Raw genomic sequence first — 21,124 nt, forward strand, 5'->3', positions numbered from 1 at the left:
TCTGCCGGCCGCAGGATATAAACCGGCAACCTTCCAGCCACAGGCACAGATCCTTAGCCACAGAGCCACCTCTCCGCCCCATTTTATTGTGTGAATTCTTTGTAAAAGTTCAAGTTCTTTTTTTTACTATGTAGTTGTTATTGTGTTTCCCAACACCCACCTATAAAAAGAGGCACCTCAACCCAGGTGTATCACACATGTAAGTGTTCTCTACTTTATAAATGTCAGCTCTGGGCTACACCCAAAAGGGACCTAAACCGTTATCGGTTTAGGGACAACTTTTTTTTTTGTGATCTTCGGGTTACTGGAAAAGCCACCTCTGGGGCAGCCCATGACTAGTTTAAATCCCAGATGCATTCTGGGCCTGTTCTTGGCTGACCGAATAGCAAACCCGGCTTCACGCTGTGAAAATAAATACATTTCCATCAGTAGATGTTGTAAAAAAATGCTGTCTCTTGACAGTTTTCTTTTTTTTTCTGCTTCTCTAGCTCTATGTATGTCCCTGTGCCCAATGGAGAAAACACTCCCAGCTCCCTGAGAACAGGACCCAGCACACCGGTCACCCCCTGCCGCCTCAGCTTGGGAGAGGCCTTCACCCACGGCCACAACGCCACCGTCACTCGTGGACTGGCCAAACTTCTGCAGGAGAAGGGTATCTCCGCCCAGGTGTACAGCAGCCCCGTCTCCGAGTCCCCCCCAGGCCAGAGTCCGCGAAAGACACGTTTCCCCCCCTCTACCCCTCCCAACTCTCCCTCCCGCTCCCCGGCTTCGTCTCCGGTGCCCTTTGAGACACGCCCCGGCGCCGAAAACTTCCTGGCCTCGCGGCCCGCGGAGATCTTCCTCCAGGAGGTGTACGGCCTTAAACACGGCCGAGTTCGGCCCGACCCGGCGCAGAACAGAGTCAACCTGGTGGAGCGCCTTAAGAGGCTGGGCTTTGCCAAGGTGCTCAGGGGGGACGCGGAGGGGGGACTCCGGCGGCAGGAGTCGGCCCACTTCGTCACGGCCGGCGGCGGTAGCCTCCTAGACGGGCTGAGGAGGAATCAGAGCCTTCCAGCTATGATCGGGGGATTGGGTCCCCCAGCAAGCGGCACCCCCTCCCATCCAGCCTCCCTCCCGATTCCACCAGTGCGGAGCCTGAAGGAAAAGCGTAGCGCGGAGGTGAAACCGCCATCCATACGGGCCTCACAGGACACCCCGGAGCCCCTGAGGACTGAACAGAGACTGTAAAACGCCGGAACACAGAAGGGAAAGTGGTAAAGGAAAAGATGGTGGGCGTTAAAAACTTGGATTGACGCTTGATATGTCTACCTCTCTCCTTTTCCAGCCACCACCAAAAACTGTCAGTCTATGAATTTGAGCCAGAAAATAGCACAGCATTCGCCCGTGGTTTCATATCTGAGCAAAAAAGCTAGTAACCTTTTTTGGAATTGGAAACTGAAAAAGTACCAAATGCTTTCTGAAAGCAAGGGTTAAATACAAGCTGGTACTTGGTGTGGGGGCTGGGGCTGTGACGGTCCTTGTGAAAGTGATGTGGGTTTTTTTTTATCAGAGTTGTCTGCAGTGCGCGCTGAGAGATGTACTCTGTTGCTGTTGAGGGTGTGAGGAAGTCGCAGAGGGTGAGAGAGAGACGGAAAGAGGGTTTTAAGGTGAAGAGAGTGAAATGGGGAGCAGGCTGGATGAGTATGAAGGGTGTAGAGGGAACTAAGATGAGGTTTTTGTGTCGAGAGGAACAGAGCACAGCCCCCACTTCATAAACAGCCAGTTGGAGCTGTTTTGCAACAGCAATGCACTATTGTTACCTGCATAAGCCACTGTTATTTTGGCAGTCTCTTATGCAGCTGTATCATATAACCATAGTATTGGCAGAAAACACTAGAGCAGAGCAGTAAAATGAATTTAATTAACAAAGCACACTTCTGGCAAAAACGTTTCTGACTGTTAGATTTTTGCTTCTTCAAGTTTTAAGCTCAGGGCTCCAAAAGACTACAAAGCTTCCTTATTTTATTATTTTACTATTATTTTGAACTGCAAAATCTTATTTTGCCTCTTTTGTTTTGCTTAGAAATGTTTTTTTTTAATAAAACCAAATCTGTTATTTGTCAAGCAGTTTGAGGGCAATCACAAATTTACTCAAATGACGTACAGTAAGAGAGAGTTACTTGGATAGCGGGCAGTGAGTAGTTAAAGATGCCAGTATTTTCTTTTAGATGTCACATAGGAAGCTGAAACTTTTAGGTGAAGTGGACAGCGAAGGGCCTAGCAGTGTTATCCTTCAAAACTGAATGTATGGAAGAGATTCTGTTTTCTTCTTAGGTTTTGACATTCATGCAGGGGTTGCCGTTTTGTACAGTTTAAGAAAATGGAAAAGCTTTTCTGTGCTCATTTATCTAGAGGAAAGATTCAGTACCTTGGATTGTTTTTTGTTTTCCTTTGTGCAATAACGTGGAGCCCATTTATTTACTGGTGTTCTACGACAGCAGACTCATAGTCCTCTGGCATTCCGATAACATGATTGTAATGCTGATATGATGCATTTACCGTGCACAATGGGCAGATTTCTTAAAACTGCAGTGATGTCTGTTTTGCCTTTAATCCTTACCACCCTTGGTCACAGCCGGGAGGCTTGATACTCCTGGCAGTTATTTACAAAAGGTTCTTGATTTGGGACCCAAGGGTTCCTGGCGTTATGAGCTTTACGATGGGAAGATGACTCTTGAGAGTTAAATGGACAGATACATAGTGGTGGATTGTTTTTTTCTGTCAAGAAAGGTTTAAAGTCACGGACAAAGCATGACATTTTATACTTATAGTGGTTATCATATGTACAGTATAGTTATACAGTATATTTGACATGGCGTGGTTATACTGTATAAGGGGTCATTTTTTGCAATGTTACAGCAGCTTATATCATTGCTTCTGTTTTAGTACGGTGTCTAGATAGTCGCTTCTGTCCTGTTTCTAACAGGAGCTCAGTGATGCAGTAGTCCTAGAACTTTTAGCTTTCTGTTTATTGACATGGGAAAAAGAAGCCATACTGTATGTGCGCTTTATATCTGACGTTATGACTCTGTTTCAGCCCTTTGGAGAGAGCTTGAGATCACGTGTACTAGACACTTATTCAATCCCTCAGCTCTGACTTTGCCACTAAGACCACAATCTTATCTCGCTGGTTCTGTAGTATTTTAGAGGGTAAATGACTCTGAGCTAAGTGACGTTTTCTTGAGTAAGTAGTGTGTGGAGCAGGTTTGTGCTGTGAATCCTGCACTCAGAAGGTAAAAATATACCAGTTCTTCAGATGACCACTTCTCTTGTGATCTTGTGGTGGCTTTAGGCTAGTTGTGCATGAAAGGCAAAACATTCTCTTTGCTTAGACTGAAGATTTTCAGCATTGGTAAATGTCAGTGTGCAGAAATGTTTAGTTTTGCTAGTTTTGTTTCTAATCGAGGCAGCTAAGGGCGACAGAGAGGTCTTTTTCAAAGAGCTAGCCATTGGCAAACTGGCCTGTTTTTCTTCCTTTGTTTAGTTCAGTAATTTTAATTCTGTGGCAAGAAGGCAAGCTCTTGAGCAGCTTTGAAGTGCAATTTTCACATTTTCTAGCTGAAGTGTCAATGTTTTAAAGTATGGAAAAGCTTGGAATAAGCCAGTCCAAGAGCTACAGTACAAATCCAACCAAAAAACGTTCAAACAATAAAGTTAAAAGTGTGTCCTAACATTTGATTTTTGTGTTACAATGTGTACATTAACATTAAAGAGACTTTTTCCCCTTGTAATACACAGTTTATATCAATTATGCCACAAAGCCCATAGAAAACTTTTAAATAAGTAAATGCAAGCTTAAAATACTGGAAAGCGGAAGAAGGCGTCATCTTTATGATGAATAATTCACTACAATGTGGTTTCAGTGTCTACCTTATTTGTGATCAGTTTTGTGTTTTTCCATGATACTCTGACATATAGAGAGTGGCGATTCTATCGAAACCCTTTCCTTGCTGAAAAAGAATTGAATTTAAGTTCCTGAAATTCAAGTGTATCTTTGTACTCACTGTATAATTGCTTTTTTGACTAACTCCTGCGCAGTGTACAGAAAACGCAGAAATGAAATAGGAGCAACTTCAAACTTAGTTGGCTGTACTGTATGTAGCAGGCAACCATCAGACTTTATGCATAGCTGGTTTCTAGAAAGCACTACATTCTGTTACTGATCATTTTATTTCTTGAGTACAGTATATGAAAATTTAATTATAGATGGCTTACTAAGATTATAGATTAGACATTGATGCATTTTATGTCTGTGTGTAATGTCTTCTTGGGATGATCTAAAATAAGAGAAAAAAACATTTATGTCACTGATATTTCTTGTGACTTACCACAATTTCCTTTTATTAACCTAAAGGTATTCATATTGTTTAAGATATTGTTTGCACTTTTTTCTAAGTGTGCAATCAGTTTAATGAGAAATGGGAAATTGTGCTTTGCACCTTATTGAAGGATATTATAGATTGATCCTGATTGTTAGTATCATTTTTTGCAGTGTTAGGAATTGAACTAAAAGTGCTGTCAAACAAGTCTTTATTTTTATTGCAGGGCTTCAAAAGCTTGTGACATTTTTCCAATTCTTTAGGCTGTGCTTTGCCCTTCCAGTACAGTACTGTATGAACTAATTGCACATTAATGTGGTTCTGAACAAAAGTAATTATGTCATTTTAAAGGCCTGTAATAAATCAGAAATTTAAATAATTTCCTGACCAAATTTTGGCTACAGTTAAATGAATAAAATTTAGCTTTAGAAATTAGCCTAAGTTAGGTTGTGGAGAAGCAAAGTAATTTAAACTGGATTAGAAAAGATTGGTCCAATAAATGTAGCCTTTATGCTCAAAGTGGCATACCAAATTATTACAGAACGCCAGCATGCCACAATATGGCTACTGTTGATCTTAGATCATTCCAGGCTTGTTTATTTTCATTTCCAGCACTTTTACAAATTGTATCTTGTATCAACATTATACATTAGAAAAATAACACTGTATCATTGGTTTCTTTGTCTTTTTAACGAGAAATGTAAAGAATATATTCCATTTAGCCACAGCTATGTAACAAGCGTTCTGTTTCATAACCAAGAAGTCAGAAATTATCACAAAATGAAATCTCTAATAATTTTTGAGTGGAAATGCAATGTTCTTAGTGTTCATGCAGTATTAATATTGTTTGAGTCTTATAAGCTAGAGCTGTAGACTGTGCATGTATACTCTTTCAGACTGTCTGTTATCAAACTCTGATAGCATTCAAACCAGCCTTCATGAAGCATGTTAAAAACTTAAAAGCCTAAATTCAGACACCAAGGCTCAGCGAGTCTGGGCCTTTGTGATTTCTTGGTAGTACTCCAGATGATGACAGTTGGTGCCACTTTTTACTTTTGTAAAGGAAAAATGGAAAATCAAGTGCCTCAGTTTGTTCAAATAATTTTAACAAGTCAGGAGTGACCACAGTAAACAAGTAGTTACTACACACAAGAGTTGTCATGGCAACCATAAGTAAGTAAAAGTAAAACTTCTTTCTGCCATGTCATTTTAACATCGAGGTATTTGACCCTCTCTGTCCCAGTATGGGTATGAACTGGATTACGCTTTATCTGTATTCCTAATTATTTGTGGGATATTGGGATAAGAAATCCAGTGTAATTATCAGTTTGTGGCAAGATGACAAAAAATTTAAATCAAAATACCAGTTTGAATAACTATGATAGCACCCACACAACTGTCAGAATCATATCATTTACTTGTTTTCTTAATTAGTCCATTACAAAAGGAAAAATCTTTTTAAGAGATGACACTCGATTCGGGAGAACTGGGAGGTCAGAGGGTTACAACATAGGTTTGGGTACTGTGGGGGGGTTCAGTTTTTGTAAATATACAGCCTGAATGATATGTAACTTTCCCTCCGGACAAACCTGTGCAATATTTTAAAATAAAAATTATTAATAAAACTGACTTCTACATTTTATTTTACGCTTTATTTTGAAATCAAAAGTTTGATGGTATCTTACTAAAATGGTTGAACTTTATGTAAGCATTATACAATTAGCGTCATTATAGTAATATTTTGTTTTCCTTTTTTTTTCTAGGAAGTAGTAGACCAATGATAAAATGGGAATATTCAGACATCCTTTGAAACAAATATATTTTTAATATAAATCAGTCACTTGGCTTCAAAAGAAGGCCACTTCAAAAACATGAAACATTAAGTTTTGTAGACTCTTTCTGGAGGAAGGTCAATGTGTAAAGTCCATCTTTTAGAAGCATTGAGGAAGGAGCTGCTACAAACACAGCTGTTTGGATTTAGATCAAATTTAAAATGCTTCATAAAATAAAGCATCTTGCAAATCAAATTTAAATATAAGTTGGAATTGGATTGATTCAATTGCATTAAAAAACTAAACACAGCACTATACCAAAAAATTTTTCTAATACAATATCTAGTCGGTTGGTATTGTGATTGTTGAGATTGAGTCTTTAGAAACATGTATGCAGTGTAGTAATATGTGAGTAACTGGAATGTTATTGTCCAGTGTGAGGTGCTGTTGTAGGCCGGGGACCAGCAGTCTGTCTGTTTTGTGAGGCCTGACTTTCTCGCTGCTGTATAGCAGACAGGAGTTTCTCCTTCACCCTCCGCAACCTTGCCGTGTCCTCTTTTTCAGTCTTCGCCCTCTCCTCATACAGCTCTTCACATTTGGAGAAAAATCTGCGCCTGTCAAAGTAGAATATGGTGAATGTATTTAACATTACACATAAAAAAAGCTTGTGGTTTGAAAAAAAAAAAACATTTTGACACTTGTCATTGCTTAGCATTTTCAACAGTGAAGTCACCCTGGACAGTTCTAACCTGAGGTCGGTATTCTCATTCATCAGCGCGTGGAGACGGTTCCTGTGTCTGTTGTCCACAGCCGAAATCTTTTGGTTGAGGCTCTTCTCCAACTCGGCCAGTTTTCCTTTCTGCGAAGATGTCGGAAGCATTGAATTTATTTGTCTACCAGGCCTGTCTGCTAAGCGTGAGGCTAAATCTTTGATTTGTTTTGCAACAGGGTGAGTCTTGCAGGACATCGTAGTTGACTGAAACGAAGTTACATTTACTCAGTGTGTCAAAAGACTGTTATAAGGGCTTGTGAGTTCCTTTAGAACAATCAAGGCATCGATGCTGCATAAAATTTCCAACTTTGAGAAGCCGTTAGAAGGTAACAACCGTATTCACTGAAAATGATCAAGAAAAAAGCAGATGCATTTTTAGGAGCCCTTCATTTCTTACTTGAATCAGCAGTTCCTGCTGTGTCTGTTTAAGAACCGCATTCAGCTTGGTGATTAAGGCCTTGTTCTCTGCAGCCTCCGATGTCAGGGCCTGTTCAACTGAACAAATGCAGAGTTATTTTGAAGTAGGTATGGAAACAAATAGACAGTCGCGATATTTGCTGTTTTTTTTTCAGGTTTCAAAATATACCAACATATTTTCATGAGCGACTCATGACTGATATTCCCCATTTTGACAATATCGCATCAAACCATCAATTTTCTAACCGCTTCTTGCAATTCAGAATCGCTGGGTACCTGGAGCCTATCCCAGGCAAGCAGTGGGGTATACCTGCCTTGATGAATGAGACACCAGGCTCTTGCAGGGCACACACAAAGGCATAGATAAACACACTTACACCAGGGCCTTTTTTTCCCATAAGCCAATTAATTTACTGTATGTTTTTGGACTGTGGGAGGAAACCGGAGCACCTGGAGGAAGCCCATTAAAAAACGTGGGGAGAACATACGAACTCCATGCCGATAGTGCCCCAGGTCAGGATTTCCACCTAGTGCCCCAGTACAGCAAGGCACCAATGCTAGCCACTGCCACTGTACTGCCCAGAATATCATGTAAAAATGATAATTAGTCATTCTACCACATTCTACCACGGCTAGCATGAGTTGAATGATCATATTCTCACATTGAAACATTTCCTTTCTGGTCATAATATTAGCTCAAGTGTCATATTTGGGCAGGACATCTTTTTTTTTTCCCCACAATTGAAATTTGTGAGCAATTCAGCAAGGTCCAAGAAAAGTTATTTCAATGTTCTTTTCAGTTCCGAATTAAGTTTGTTATTCAGTTAAAAGTAAAACTGGTATCAGTCCATTTGATGATAAAAATTAACTTCTATTTTTAACTATTAACTTTTTTTTTCCTTGTCAGGTTAAGAACGGGTGAGACAAAGGACATTACTGTGTAAGGAAAATGGATCTACAACGAAACAAGTAAATGAAAATTTGTGTCACAGCGAACAAATAATCTGGCCCTGTACTTGAACTGTATGTACCGATAAGAAAAATACTCAACAAAAATACTTATCAATGGAAAGAACGGAAGGCAAACTAAGAAGCATTAAGAAGATGGCAGTTTTGATGTCTAATGACTGAAGGACAGAGGTTGGAATGGGTCATCCAATTTCACAAATAACATGATAAATTCAATTTTCATGTCAGTCAATTAAAAATTCCAGGAAATACTAATCGGGTTTTCAAGAGCAAAACAAATGGATAAACATTCATTTATTTTTTTAAATCCTGATTTAGCACGGTCAGATCTAAGGTGGCACAGCAGTAACCAGGGTGGTAGTGTGGCTGTTCCTATGTTGACAAGACGTGAAGTTACATGAAGAGAAGTACATGATTGTTTTGTGTTTAAAGCCGATGATTTCACACTCTTGGTGACCGATTTGAACAAATGAATATGATCAGATACAGTAACTTGTGGCGACTCTTTTAATGTCTTTATTCATACTGATGACTACCATAGAATACAGTTAAGTACACAAATTGTCTTTCAAATAATGCATTTTCAACTAAAAGTTTTTTAAAATGTGGACTGGAGTGAAGTTGTCTGGACTCCTTTCCCTCTAACAAGTGATAGAGTGAAGGTATTATTAAAATTGAAATGCGCCAGAACCAGGTGAAATGCCCTTTAACAGTATTTACATGGGGGGGAGCTGAGCTTGGTTTTGAATTAAAGAGATTCTGGCACAAAAGCTTCTCTGCCTCTACCTGAGGGTTGATCGTGAGATTACTGAGAGAATGAACAGGGCTTCCAGGAGTCAACCACTCCTGCCCCAGAGTGCCTCCTTACCAAATATCCAGTGCACTACACTATCCTCGATTAAACCTGCACTTATTCTTTATTTTTACTTGTTGTAATGCAGATATACCCTGCTCAGGAACCTAAAATTGTATTTGGTTCTGAAGTTGCTTTAAAAAAGGAAAAAGCTTAAGCAGACACAGTACCGTTATTTCTTCTCTAGCTTTGTCCAGTAATTTTCCCTCCTCTACCGCCTTTCCGTATTGCTTGTGTAGTTCCTGAAAAAAAAATGAACAAGTAAACAAGCGCGGTGTTTTGGACACCTCTGTGTTTCTGTGCATCTAATGCTGTGAGTATGGAAAAAAACGACTCCAGGCCGAAGAAGCTGAAGCACCCTGCCAATTTACTGGTGTTAAAAAAGACCTTAGCAGGATTACACCCAATTGCCTTAGGGTACAGCTTTTAATGAATGATGCAGAATGTCTTTAATTCCAGCAGCCATATCACCCTGCAACTCACAACTGGCAGCCCATTGAAGCTGGTGCTTGGTACCTGGATGGGAGACATCCTGGGAATGCTGCTGGAAGAGTTGTAAGTGAGACCAGTAAAAAATGGTGCCGTCCTTCAGATGAAGTGTAAAGCTAAGGTTCTGACTGTCTGTGGTCATTAAAAATCCCGGAGTGTTTCTCGAAAAGAGTAGGGTTGTAGCCCTGGGATCCTGGCCAAATTCCCCACTGGCCTTTACCAATCATGGCCTCCTAATAGTCCCCATCTATGAACTGGCTTCATCACTCTGTTCTCCTCCCCACTGATAGCTGGTGTGTGGGGAGGGTACTGGTGCACTATGGCTGCCGTCGCATCATCCAGGTGGTGCTGCACATTGGTGGTGGTAGTGGGATTCCCCATTACCTGTAAGGCACTTTGAGTGGAGTGTCCAGAAAACGCTATATACTGTACTCTAAGTGTAGGCAAATAATTTAACAGGATAAGATTCCACCTACTGTACCTCAGTCTCCTTGTGGTGGCTTCTGCTGAGCGCAGAGATCTGACCTTCAAAGGCTTGCCTCATCTCATCCTTCTCTTGCTGAAACTGCCCCATCAGCTCTTGTTCTGCCAAGCGGAGGCACACAGACACAGAGCAGATGAAAACACTATGAGCGCTGTCCTTTTATAGTCCACTTTTTTCTTTCTTAAAGTTTGTGCAGCTCCCTGATGCCCCAAAGAAGTTCTTTTCCCAAAATTAATTTATGTCCATCTTTATATGGCAACATCCTTGGAAACGACAGAAGAGTACATCTTTTACTCAAATAATAGCTATTTTCTTTGTCTTGATCGCTGTTACTAGCCAAGCAATCTATACTACATTTCTTGCAGCTACCAAATGAATCAGTATCTAAGCCGCTGTTGGCACTTTTATAACTAATAATGTAATTCATTCAGTATTGTGTTTGCAGTGCTGCTACCACACATCTTACTTTGCTTAAGAAGCTCATTTTGTTGCTTCTTCTCACTTTGAAGCCTCCAGTCAATCTCTTTTTTGTTCCATCTCAGCTCCATTTCCTCAGATAAATTGTCCTGTGGACATTAAAGGGGTGATGTTTATTTTTTCACAAGTGAAATAACACTGCACAATACCATCCATGAATGAATCCATGATTAGAAACCCATTGACAGAGAGCACCTGTGTACGGGTGTAAGTAGTTCAAGAAGGCTTCACAGCCGAAAAGTTGTGTTTCTTTTGTCAGCCTGGAATAAACTTTTACTTGCTCCTTTGCAGTGTGTGGGTGTAGTAATGTTAGCAAATAGAGGTGTACCATAGGACAAAATAATGGAAACACCTTGATCAATTAGGGTCACTGAGTCCAGTATATTGAAAGCAAACGCCTGGTTGCCCATAATAATATACATGTAGAGGAGACCTTAGTGACTAAGAAAGAGTGGTGAATGTTGGGCCCAGTTTGGCAGAAGATTCAGTGATCAAAGCAGCCCAACTTACTGATATTTTGTGTGCAACACTGTCTAAGGTGGAAAGACATTAATAGCAAGGGACATTAGTGGTAGTTCAAGGCCCTAAGTGACTTTAGACTGGTGTTTTTTGTCCACTCCTTGCTAGTATAAAGATGTTTTAATAAAAAAGAGATCAGACTGAATTCTGATGGAGGCCGTCTTTTAAAATGTCTTTATACATGTGTAATTGAATGATCTTAGCTTTAGTCTACAGCCTGAAAATACACATTTTCTGTTTAACGTAGTTCAGGTGGGTAGCAGCGTCAGCATGCGTAGTCTGCAAAGGAACAAGTAATAGGTTTATTCCATTACCTTCCACACCTGAAGAAGGCTCCACGGACGAAACATTGTGTTCTCTTCTTTTTTTCAGCATGGAATAAACCTATTACTTGTTCCTTTTCTGTTTAACGTCTACTGTAGCTTCACAACAGCTTCACAACGTTTGTTGAACAAAGTGACCTTTTTGTAAGATAACAATCTCTTTATTTGTGTCAGAAAGCCTTCTGGGTATTAATCAGAAGCAATGACAGGAGAAAAGTATACACCTTGATTTCTGACAGTAATAAGAGTATAAGATATGTTTTGCATTGCCTTATCTACTCTAAAAGCTCTATGCCCTGGCAAATACCAAGAGACAAGACAATACAGACAAATGTGTTAGCTGATGCACATTTTCCAAGACAAGCCAATATTGACAAAAATGTATTAGCTGACGATATATAAATTCAGGTATTTTACCTTGTAGGCACGAAAGGAACTTTTCATCAGCTCATGTTCTTTTTCTAGCTTGCCTGGAAAGAAAATCATATCAATTTAAGGTACTAAATTAGAGCACTGTTTGAATAAAGAAGTGTCACTATGCTGATCATCATAATAGGCTGTTCTCCTTGCTCTGGGTTATTAGGAAAATGACGGGGTGTCCAGGCACGAAATAATAAACTGGACATGTAACATGTCATTTTGTAGAAACATATTCAGTTACATAGTGAAATAAGACATTTTCATTTTTTTTAATTCAATTTTAAATACTAATTGATAGAGGGCATGTAGCATGAACAGCCTCCTATTGGACTCCCAGTGGGTGGAAGTTTCCGGAAGGGAGCCCTGGATAGGCTGACTAATCCATTTTTATAAAATATCATTTCAAAAACAAGTTTGAAAAGGTCAGATGTGTTTTCCAACATTTTTCCAGTAGGTGGAAGCAAACTATTATCCTTTAGTACCTGATTAGTACAAGTAGTACACCTATTTTATAAGACTCATGACAACGTTTGAAGATGACATTTTTCTATTTCAATGACGACAGGACAAAATCGAATTGAAGCTTATAAGACCACAGGAAATGTCTTCTCTTGGAAACAAACCCGGTTGGCTTCTTGCATCAAATCTAGTTTAAGGCTTTCATTGAAAAACTGTTGAGGATCCCATCCCATCGCCACTGATTCGTATTTTCGTATTGTATTAAATTAAATCTTATTGTGTTTTATGTATTAAGATGATGTCCAGTTTATTTCCTTTATCCCATTCTGGATTTCAATTTTTAATCATCCAAAGCATTGAAGAAGCCCTGAAGAATGCATATTCGTTCCTTATGCCTGGTGCTGTGCTCTGCTCAGAGACATTGCGCTCAGGAAGGAGTGTGCATTTTACACCTGTCATTGTTTTCTGATTTGGGGAGTAGAACACAATTTTCTATTTCATTTACTTTCTGGGCTCCAATCCCAGTAGATCCCAGCATCCAAGTAGATCACACACGTACTTATTATTCTGACTGTGTGCGATTCTGACCTATTCAAATGCTGGAGGAACTTTAAGAATAAATAAATGATGGATGGAAGGTTTCCTTTAATAATAATTGCTTACACTTATATAGCGCTTTTCTGGACACTCCACTCAAAGCGCTTTACAGGTAATGGGGACTCCCCTCCACCACCACCAATGTGCAGCATCCACCTGGATGATGCAACAGCAGCCCTAGTGCGCCAGAACGCTCACCACACATCAGCTATCAGTGGGGAGGAGAGTAGAGTAATGTAGCCAATCCATTGCTGCTGGCCCCACTAACACCTCTTCCAGCAGCAACCTTTAGTTTTTCCCAGGAGGTCTCTCATCCAGGTACTGACCAGGCTCACACCTGCTTAGCTTCAGTGGGTTGCCAGTTATGAGTCGCAGGGTGATATGGCTGCTGGCCGCTGGCTTTAATGCGTATGCTTTGTTGATACCAGGTAAAAATCATTGAACATACATGAAAAATGAAAACCTGCTACTGTATGTACTGTAGTTACCTTTGCTGTTGATATGCCCAGCTCACATTTAAGTGGAAGGAGCTGGTTATAGGTGGGTCCAAGCTTGGGGTTTATCCTGACAAAGTTTGTTTAGCATTTGGTAGAGTCAGAACAAACAACAAAGTAATTAAAGTGATGAAGTAGATTACAGGGTGAGAAAGAACCGGTTGGTTTTCAGCACTGTACCATAACGCTCCTCTGCACAGGCCATCTCCTCCTCCAGGAGCTTCTTCTGCTGGGCTTCTATGGCCATGACCTCTGACCTGTAGGTGTGGAGAAGCTGCCTGGGGGAGCAGAGAAAGTCGAACGTGGAATGAGAGGTACCCAGATAATAAGTACTAGTTGACCACATTTTAATAGGCTTTAAGATCCGTAAGAATCAAGTGTCATAGAAGCCTAGATTTAAACACTTAATCTAGAAAGGCTTTTTAAACTATACTAATGGTGCTATGAATAAATCTATTGTTTAATCAGAGGTAATATATGCGTCAGTTTAAAGTTAAACAAAAGCTAAGTATGAAATGCTTCTTTATATTGTGTTCAATTATCCAAGATCAAGGATCTAGGAATTCAATGTGTTCAGTTATTCAAAAAAGTAAATTTGCTCAATATTTGTTCTTATTTCTTCTGAGCTCTGCGACCAGAATAAACTCTTTTCTGCAGTACAAACTGCAGTATGTCCAAAATTCAGCAGCCAGAATCCTGACCAGGTCTAGTGCAAGTGTTCACATTACTCCTATCCTGGAGTCCTTGCACTGGCTTCCGGTCAAATTCCGCGTAGACTTTAAAATCCTCATGCTCACCTATAAGGCTCTACATGGCTTGGCACTTCAATACCTGTCTGAACTATTATCACCCTACTCCCCACCTCGCAACCTCCGCTCTTCATATTCTGCCCTCCTTACTGTCCCCCAAGCCCGTCTACATTGTATGGGTGACAGGGCCTTCTCCTGCTATGCCCTCAAGCTCTGGAACTCTTTGCCCAAGGATATCAGAGAGTCACCTTCTCTAAACTCCTTCAAATCCAGACTCAAAACCTTCTTCTTCAGAAAAGCCTTTACTTAACTGGTTCCATTCTTCACCCCTCTGCTCTTCTTAGTACCACCTTCCACAGTCTCCTCTATTGTTATTGTTGTAATTGTAATTGTGTCTTATCTTATGAATTCTTCTTATTTATTGTTGTAGTCTTCTTATTTATTGTTATTGTCATCCTGTAAAGCGCTTTGAGAAGCCACCTTTAAAGGCGCTATATAAAATAAAGTTTATTATTATTATTATTCTATTTAGCAACGCTCTTGGGTTTCCCTATTTGATATCTAGCAACATTCTTCAAATTCTGAAATAAAATGCTTATGGTCCTTACTAAATCTGAACTAGATTTTATTACATGGTCTTCTTTTTTATCTCACACTACATGGTAAGAAATCCATTATAAAGATGAATAACTTTACTCTTATTAGGTCATTATTTTCTCTTTTACTGACTTACATTAAGACATTCTGAACAGGTGACCTCCATCACAGTTTCATTTGGAAGAGTCAACACACAAGGCTTTGATTAACAACCTTAAAACTCGCAAAAGATAATGTTGGTTTGGCTGTACCTAATGAGGAATGTAGAGTGGTTCACAGGACTATCCTTTAGACATGGACGTGATCAAAAGAGACAGGAGGTTTATCCCAGGTCTCAACCCCTACCTCAACCTGCCTCAGGTTCACATCTCTCTGGCATGATTTTCTATCAAACATACCTGTGCAGTCATATTCCTTGGGCTTCTTTGTACTTTACCCTTTTTCAAGCAGGCCCATGTGAGAGATTCATTCAAATTGTATTCGAGTTCACTACAAAGATTATTCTGAGATCTCACCTACTGGCAGCCCTGTTGTCATTACCCAGCTTTCCTTGGGCCCTCAGTCACATATCCTCCCCCTCAGCTCAACCCCATGTGGGGGAGATGAAGCTTGCTGCCAGAAAAAAATTACGGGCAGGAGGGAGGAAAGACCAAACAGCCTGGAGAGTGGTCCTCCGCCTCATGAATCCAACTTTCCTGCCCTGTCTGTTCAGGGGTCAGCTGCTGTAGGCATCTTGCCCCCGCCATTTCCCAGGAGGCACGGATGGAAACTCCAATACTGTTGTGTCTTTCCTGCTGCTCTAGCAGCAGGCAACACACTGGGAAGGGTGCCCTCTTGAACTTCTCCACGTCTTGGGACCATGCAGCCGCTAAATTGCCCAGGCTCTCTTCAGTGGAGACATGGGCATTAACCAATCCTTCTTCACTCTCACTGGAGACTTGGGAACGAGGAGGGCTCGAACACGTGCAAGTACTGCAGCTCTGACCCCCCTCCCAGAAATGCAGATTTCTGGAGCCAGTCCTCTTTACCAAGGGGTATTTTCCAGGACCAGCACTGACTGCTGTTGTCCACCTCCTGTTGTTTGGTCTCATAGCCTCATTGGCAATGAGTGCAGCAGTCACTTATACTAGCTCCTCCAAGAGGACCTCCATATTCTGGTTGGATACTATGGAAGCCCGTTTCCGCCAGGGAGTAAAAAAAAATGTATCTGGTATCTCAGAATTGCGACTTAGTATCTTAGAATTCCGACTTAGTAACTCAGAATTCCGACTTTTTATCTCACATTTGCGACTTCGAAATAGCCCTGGCTTCGAGCCAATGCAGTGAGACACAAAGTAGGGTGGGAGCGGTGAGGGCACAAGCCCTAGAACCCGAATCCGTTACAATAACAAAAGGACAGACAATGAAATATGGGCCATTTCGAAGTCGCAAATGTGAGATAAAAAGTCGCAATTGCGAGATATAAAGTCGCAATTGCGAGATATAAAGTCGGAATTCTGAGATACTAAGTCGCAATTCTGAGATACTGTACCATAGCGCATTTTCTGTTCTCCCTGGTGGAAACGGGCTTCCATAGGATACGGCACCTATGCTCGATGTGTCTTTTTCAGGATAATACTACTTTCAGCCACTAAGGGGCACTATCTGACCACTAGACTTCCACAGGCGGAAAGCTCCTACAGTAGGTTCTGGTAGGACCTTTGCATATTAACACCCATTATTAAAACATAGATGAGGTCAAAATGTCCGGAAGGTTACTGGCCTTAGATAAAGGTGCAATTATTACAAAGCAAAACAAGACAAACAAGACAAACTGTAAACTCTCTGCCAACTTTCCAACCCTTGAAGTCTCTGATCTTTCTAGCCTGCGCGGTCTCTCTCTCAAATGGCTCCGATTCTTCCTCTGACTGCAGTGGTACAGTACAGTATATCCTTATATATAAACACGTGCTTACTGGGTCTCAGGACATTCCCGATTGGCACTCTACCTGATTTCAGCCCCATGCTTCTGTTCGATCTCCTGTACTCTGCTCTCTGCCTCCTCTGTGAGCTGTTCCACAGAGAGAAACAAGACGTCAGCCCTTCAGGATGCATTTCTTTTCAAATGCGCCGTACAGCTTAGTAGAGGGAACCTTTCCTCTTGTGTTTCAGAATGGCAAAACATGAACTGGCCTTGTTACCTGTGTTGCACTGCAGGACTGAAGAGGCTTGTCCATTCTGGTGCAACATATTTATTTAGATTTCTCTAAATTTGTAAAGATTGGCTTGGTTAAGGGCAGTACGGTGGCACAGAGGTTAATATTGCTGCCACACCACTGTCTGTATGGAGTTTGTATGTTCTCATGGGTTCTGCTTGGTGCTCCGGTTTCCTCCCACAGGCTAAAGACATGCTGATAGGTTAATTGGCTTCTGGTAAAATCGGCCATAGGTGTGAGCGTTCGTAGGCATGCTTGTGCTGGTGTGTGCCCTGTGATGGACGGGTTGGTGTCACGTCCCGGATGTATCCTGCCTTGCGCCCATTGCTTAGAAGGATAGGCTCAGGCTACCCCACAACCCCCAGCTGGATGAAATGGTTAGGGTATGGTCTCAAACTATCCACCTCAACTGACAATGATAAAAGAAAGGTATGAAAAACAAGTCCACAGTGGTAAAACAGTTACACAGAGAGACCAGAGGCTGGTTAGGTTTAGTAATGAACCATGATTTTCTTGGTTTTAAATAAGCAATAGAAGAGTTTAGTATGATCAGGACTTGGCCTTTGGGTTTGTATCTGAGAGTTTTGACTTCTGAGAATGGTTTCTGCATTATATCAGTGCCACCACAGTGTAAAAATGCCTGAAAACAATAACTTCTTGATTTCCTAGAAATATTTCTATTACTGATAAAAAGTATCCTGACAATAAAAAATGCTGTTTAATCAGGAATGTTTTATGCTTTAATAAATTGGGTCAACTGTAACATTTTTGACCTACAGTACAGTAGGCAGTGTACAGCATATAATATCCACAATATTGTTCACTACAACTATAAAAAGATTAGATATTGTATTTTTTCATAGTATTAAAGATATCTCCAAGCTCTTCTTTCATAATTATCACTTTCACGAAACACCACACATTTCTAAACCAGTTTAAGGAGGCATCCCACGTGCTTGGTAATGATTTTAAAATGGGTGAGTTGTTGCTGCAGTCTGTCATGAGCTTTCAAACAGAAGGCAATTATCCTCACTGAGAAACACTTGTACTTAATGCAGATAATACAGATGCCGCTCCTGCTTATGGTGTTTCAATAGACAATCCAACACGCTGATAGACAACTCATTTCCATTTTGAGTGGAATTAAGCAGTGGAATAAGCAATTCAGCAGTGGACTTGTTGGGCCTTACAATACAGTATGCAGTTGCTAGGTAACCAGGCACACAGGGCCTCTTGAGGGCCTTATGTGTTTGTGAAAAGAGTTGTTAGAGAGGGGAGAACAGCTCACCTTCCTGCGTGTCTCCTGATGGGACCTCTTCTCATCCTCTAACAGTGCAGTCAGCTTGCCAATCTGCTCCTTTAGGTCTTCCGTAATGGTCTTACTAAGAAAGAAAACTTCAGGAACTTAGGACTTGAGCACTGCCTTATCCTGTGGCCCAATAATGATCCTTTATCTTTACCACATAAATCAGTTCAGAATAATTTCTAATTCCAAATGAAGGCCTGGCCAGCAGCCTTCAGCTTATGTATGCACACCAATGACAGCACACAGGGGAGTAGTTTAATAATTTTAATAGGGTTAACTCCTGTCTGGTTTGTATATTATCAGTGTTTACTTTTCTGCCTCCCTCAACGCGTTAAGTAATTAAGTTTTAGTAAGGCTTTTAATATTGGAATTTTTGGCTCTATTCACCTGGATTGTGAAGGAAGTCCAAACAATTCCTCGCCCAGGGTGACAGCAAAATGGTTTTTGCCTCTTGTCAGGGTATATCCAGGTGATAGCTCGACAGATTCCACATCATCCTACAGAGAATGAGAAAACGTGGGTAGACTCTTCAAATACTACAGTATATAAAGTAGGTTATTGGGTTACATTAGAAACCTCATGTTCCTGTGAGCTACATTCAGCATCCCACCAGCTTCAATAATTCTGTGGTGATGCGTTTGGTGTCTTTCCACATCATCCATATTTCAAATATAACACTTCAATAGGAAAGTAAACAATTTTCCCAACGCATTCATAAATGTTCACAACAAACCATTGAGAAAAATTTCCAGTCACAAAAAAGATCACATTTTGAGCCTTTAAATATAATAATTTATTTCCAAATAATCACATTTTGGTGGCAGAGAAAGTACTGTAGAGGTAGGTACAGTATAGGACCTATAACGTGCTGTTGCTAGAGACACCCACCTTCTTCTTTTGAGCTTGCTTGGGCCAGCACCAAGCTTCTCTCTTCCTTCTGACTGACGAGGTCAGTCTCACCGAAGCCGGTCTCCCTCTGCAGAGTTTCGTACAGCAGGTCATGAAATTTTATTTTTAATTAACGTTCAGAGGAGTTTTCCTTCACTAGTGCTTCAACATAATGACATACTGTATCACATAATTCTCTATGACATCATTTCCTGAAAGGCTACCCCCTGGTTATCTCCTGACTCTGTATTAGGGTCCTATCTTCTTCATTCTAGAGCATGGTGGTTGATCCTTAGTAAATCTAGTCCAGCCATAGTGTCTTATGCCTGGGTTTTCCATAAACACATTTTCCTATTGGCTGCTGTTGTTTGTTTTGTCCTTTGTCCAAGGGGCCTTCATCCTCCTTGTTATGTGCCCATCCCTTGTAGCTTCTTCTCTCTTCCAAAAATGACAACAGTTTTCATTATTTAATGTCTTTCATTATTTGAACACTTTCACCTGACCGTACAGCTGCGGGTTTTCACTTTAGCTTACCCCGGCCTAGATGTAGGTGGCTCAACGTTAAGCCTGGGACTTGCTGAGGCACATCTCTGGTGCCTGATGAGTCCTCCTGGGGCAGCTCTCCCTGTGCATCCTGGTACGGCTGTTTGTTCATTCGTCCTTTTTGAGTTGATGACACTGAAACATGTGCATTGAGTCGCAATGTTGTGGGTATACATGGGTAGATTCTGCACGGAGGAAAAAAAAATATTAAAAATGATTTTATAAACTTTTATAAAAATGATTTTATAAAAAAAATATTTTGAAATGAATAGAGAACGTTCAAAACATAATATAGCACATTTTACAACGACATTCGTTAGTGTTCATTCATTAATGACAGTAACCGTTCATTAATGTCAAAAATATGCACAAACAAGGTCTGATTTTTTAAAATATTGTTAATGTGTACAGTACATATTACCTCAGAGAAGCTGTCCAAGAATCATGAACATACTGCATATACTGTATAAATAAAAACTGCTTAGACTGTTTCTTTCAAACAAAAACATTCTATGAAGCATTCAGGTGTTGTTTATAATCGGGACTTAGTGTCCCTGGAGTCTGTAAATGGGTTTCAAGTGACTTTTCATTTTGTTTATGTCTTGAAATTTACTTGAAATTAAAAAAAAAACTGTTTCATAACCTTATCTTCTTGAGGTCTAATTAAGAAAGTGATAAGTTCCTTTAAGGCTTCAGCTAAGACCAGCTGCAGCAAAAATTGCATAATACAGGGTCTTTGAGGCCACAAATGGAAAACTTTCACTTTAAAGGTGAAACATGGCTTAAAACATAAAAATGTTCTGATTGTATTAGAGCATTGCATCCAAAACACACTCCTATTACTGCAGCTTCCTGAATTACAAAATGCCTACTGTCTGTACAAGCAGACGTTCTTGTTCCAACACATTCTGATGGATCACACCTACAGTATTGCACTGTTGATGGGCTGTGATCACCATATTATATTGTATTATTTGTAAAAACATCAATCCATTCTCTGAATCATTGCCTCCTTGCACTAACTAAATTAAACTCACCTAAAAGTCACAAACACAGACACCGTCTTCTTTCACTTTGATCTCACATTAACCTGCTTCTTTCTGTTGGTAGCTGGTAGCAACCTTAATTTCCATATGTGACAACCTGCTTGGATTGAAAAAAATGGCAAAGAAAGAAGAAAAATGAAAGAATACATAACGTTTAGGCAAAAGTATGTGGAAAATCTAGAGTTTTCTTCTACGTATTGATACTCACAGAAATGTTTAGTTGGAATGAAAATAGCCAATTTTAGCTATTTTTTTTCAAGTTCTAAAAACCTAGAATGTTCCAGTCCTCCATGCAGATTTTCCTCAGCTGCTTTGTGGAAGGTTTAATTTCCTAGAGACCTCACTCAAATCTTGTCCCTTTGCAAAGTGTACAGTCTGAATCCAGTTGCTCTGGCAA

General features: G+C 40.4%; 2 protein-coding genes across 11 annotated transcripts in view; one reads left to right on the forward strand and one right to left on the reverse strand.

Moving 5' to 3' along the window:
- trak2 (trafficking protein, kinesin binding 2) overlaps positions 1–5,983 on the forward strand; it is a 59,697-nt gene extending 53,714 nt beyond the window's left edge. For all 9 annotated transcript variants that reach the window (XM_088606750.1, XM_088606751.1, XM_088606749.1 and 6 more), the window contains one exon: positions 489–5,983. In XM_088606750.1, coding sequence (XP_088462876.1) covers positions 489–1,227 — 739 coding nt within the window. In that variant the 3' untranslated portion in view covers positions 1,228–5,983. The remainder of the gene's footprint in view (positions 1–488) is intronic.
- Positions 5,984–6,163: 180 nt separating this feature from the next.
- LOC148648811 (flagellum-associated coiled-coil domain-containing protein 1-like) lies at positions 6,164–21,084 on the reverse strand. 2 transcript variants are annotated; one of them, XM_088606770.1, is made up of 15 exons: positions 20,936–21,084; positions 20,719–20,824; positions 19,673–19,866; positions 19,139–19,226; positions 18,638–18,747; positions 18,233–18,326; positions 16,738–16,799; positions 13,584–13,681; positions 11,851–11,903; positions 10,581–10,680; positions 10,112–10,215; positions 9,312–9,383; positions 7,300–7,389; positions 6,880–6,989; positions 6,164–6,744 (listed from the first exon to the last, which is right to left on the reverse strand). In XM_088606770.1, exons 3-15 carry the CDS (start codon positions 19,855–19,857, stop codon positions 6,555–6,557), a joined length of 1,356 nt encoding a protein of 451 aa, XP_088462896.1. In that variant the 5' UTR covers positions 19,858–19,866; positions 20,719–20,824; positions 20,936–21,084; the 3' UTR covers positions 6,164–6,554. The 2 variants fall into 2 exon arrangements, with proteins under 2 accessions (XP_088462896.1, XP_088462897.1); XM_088606771.1 differs by lacking the exon at positions 20,936–21,084 and having other exon boundaries at positions 20,719–20,827.
- Positions 21,085–21,124: the final 40 nt, after the last annotated feature.

This window comes from Lepisosteus platostomus, chromosome 14 (genome assembly GCF_059453375.1).
Source record: "Lepisosteus platostomus isolate fLepPlt1 chromosome 14, fLepPlt1.hap1, whole genome shotgun sequence".
Lineage (NCBI taxonomy): Eukaryota > Metazoa > Chordata > Actinopteri > Semionotiformes > Lepisosteidae > Lepisosteus > Lepisosteus platostomus.

Bases quoted from the DNA above. Each gene is read 5' to 3' on its own strand.
- LOC148648811 (XM_088606770.1), bottom strand. From the start codon at position 19,857: ATGTATACCCACAACATTGCGACTCAATGCACATGTTTCAGTGTCATC. The intron at 16,800-18,232 runs GTGAGCTGTTCT...TCTGTGGAACAG, and splicing joins ATCAGGAGACACGCAGGAAG to CTCACAGAGGAGGCAGAGAG. The intron at 7,390-9,311 runs GTACTGTGTCTG...TCAGTTGAACAG, and splicing joins AAGCTAGAGAAGAAATAACG to GCCCTGACATCGGAGGCTGC.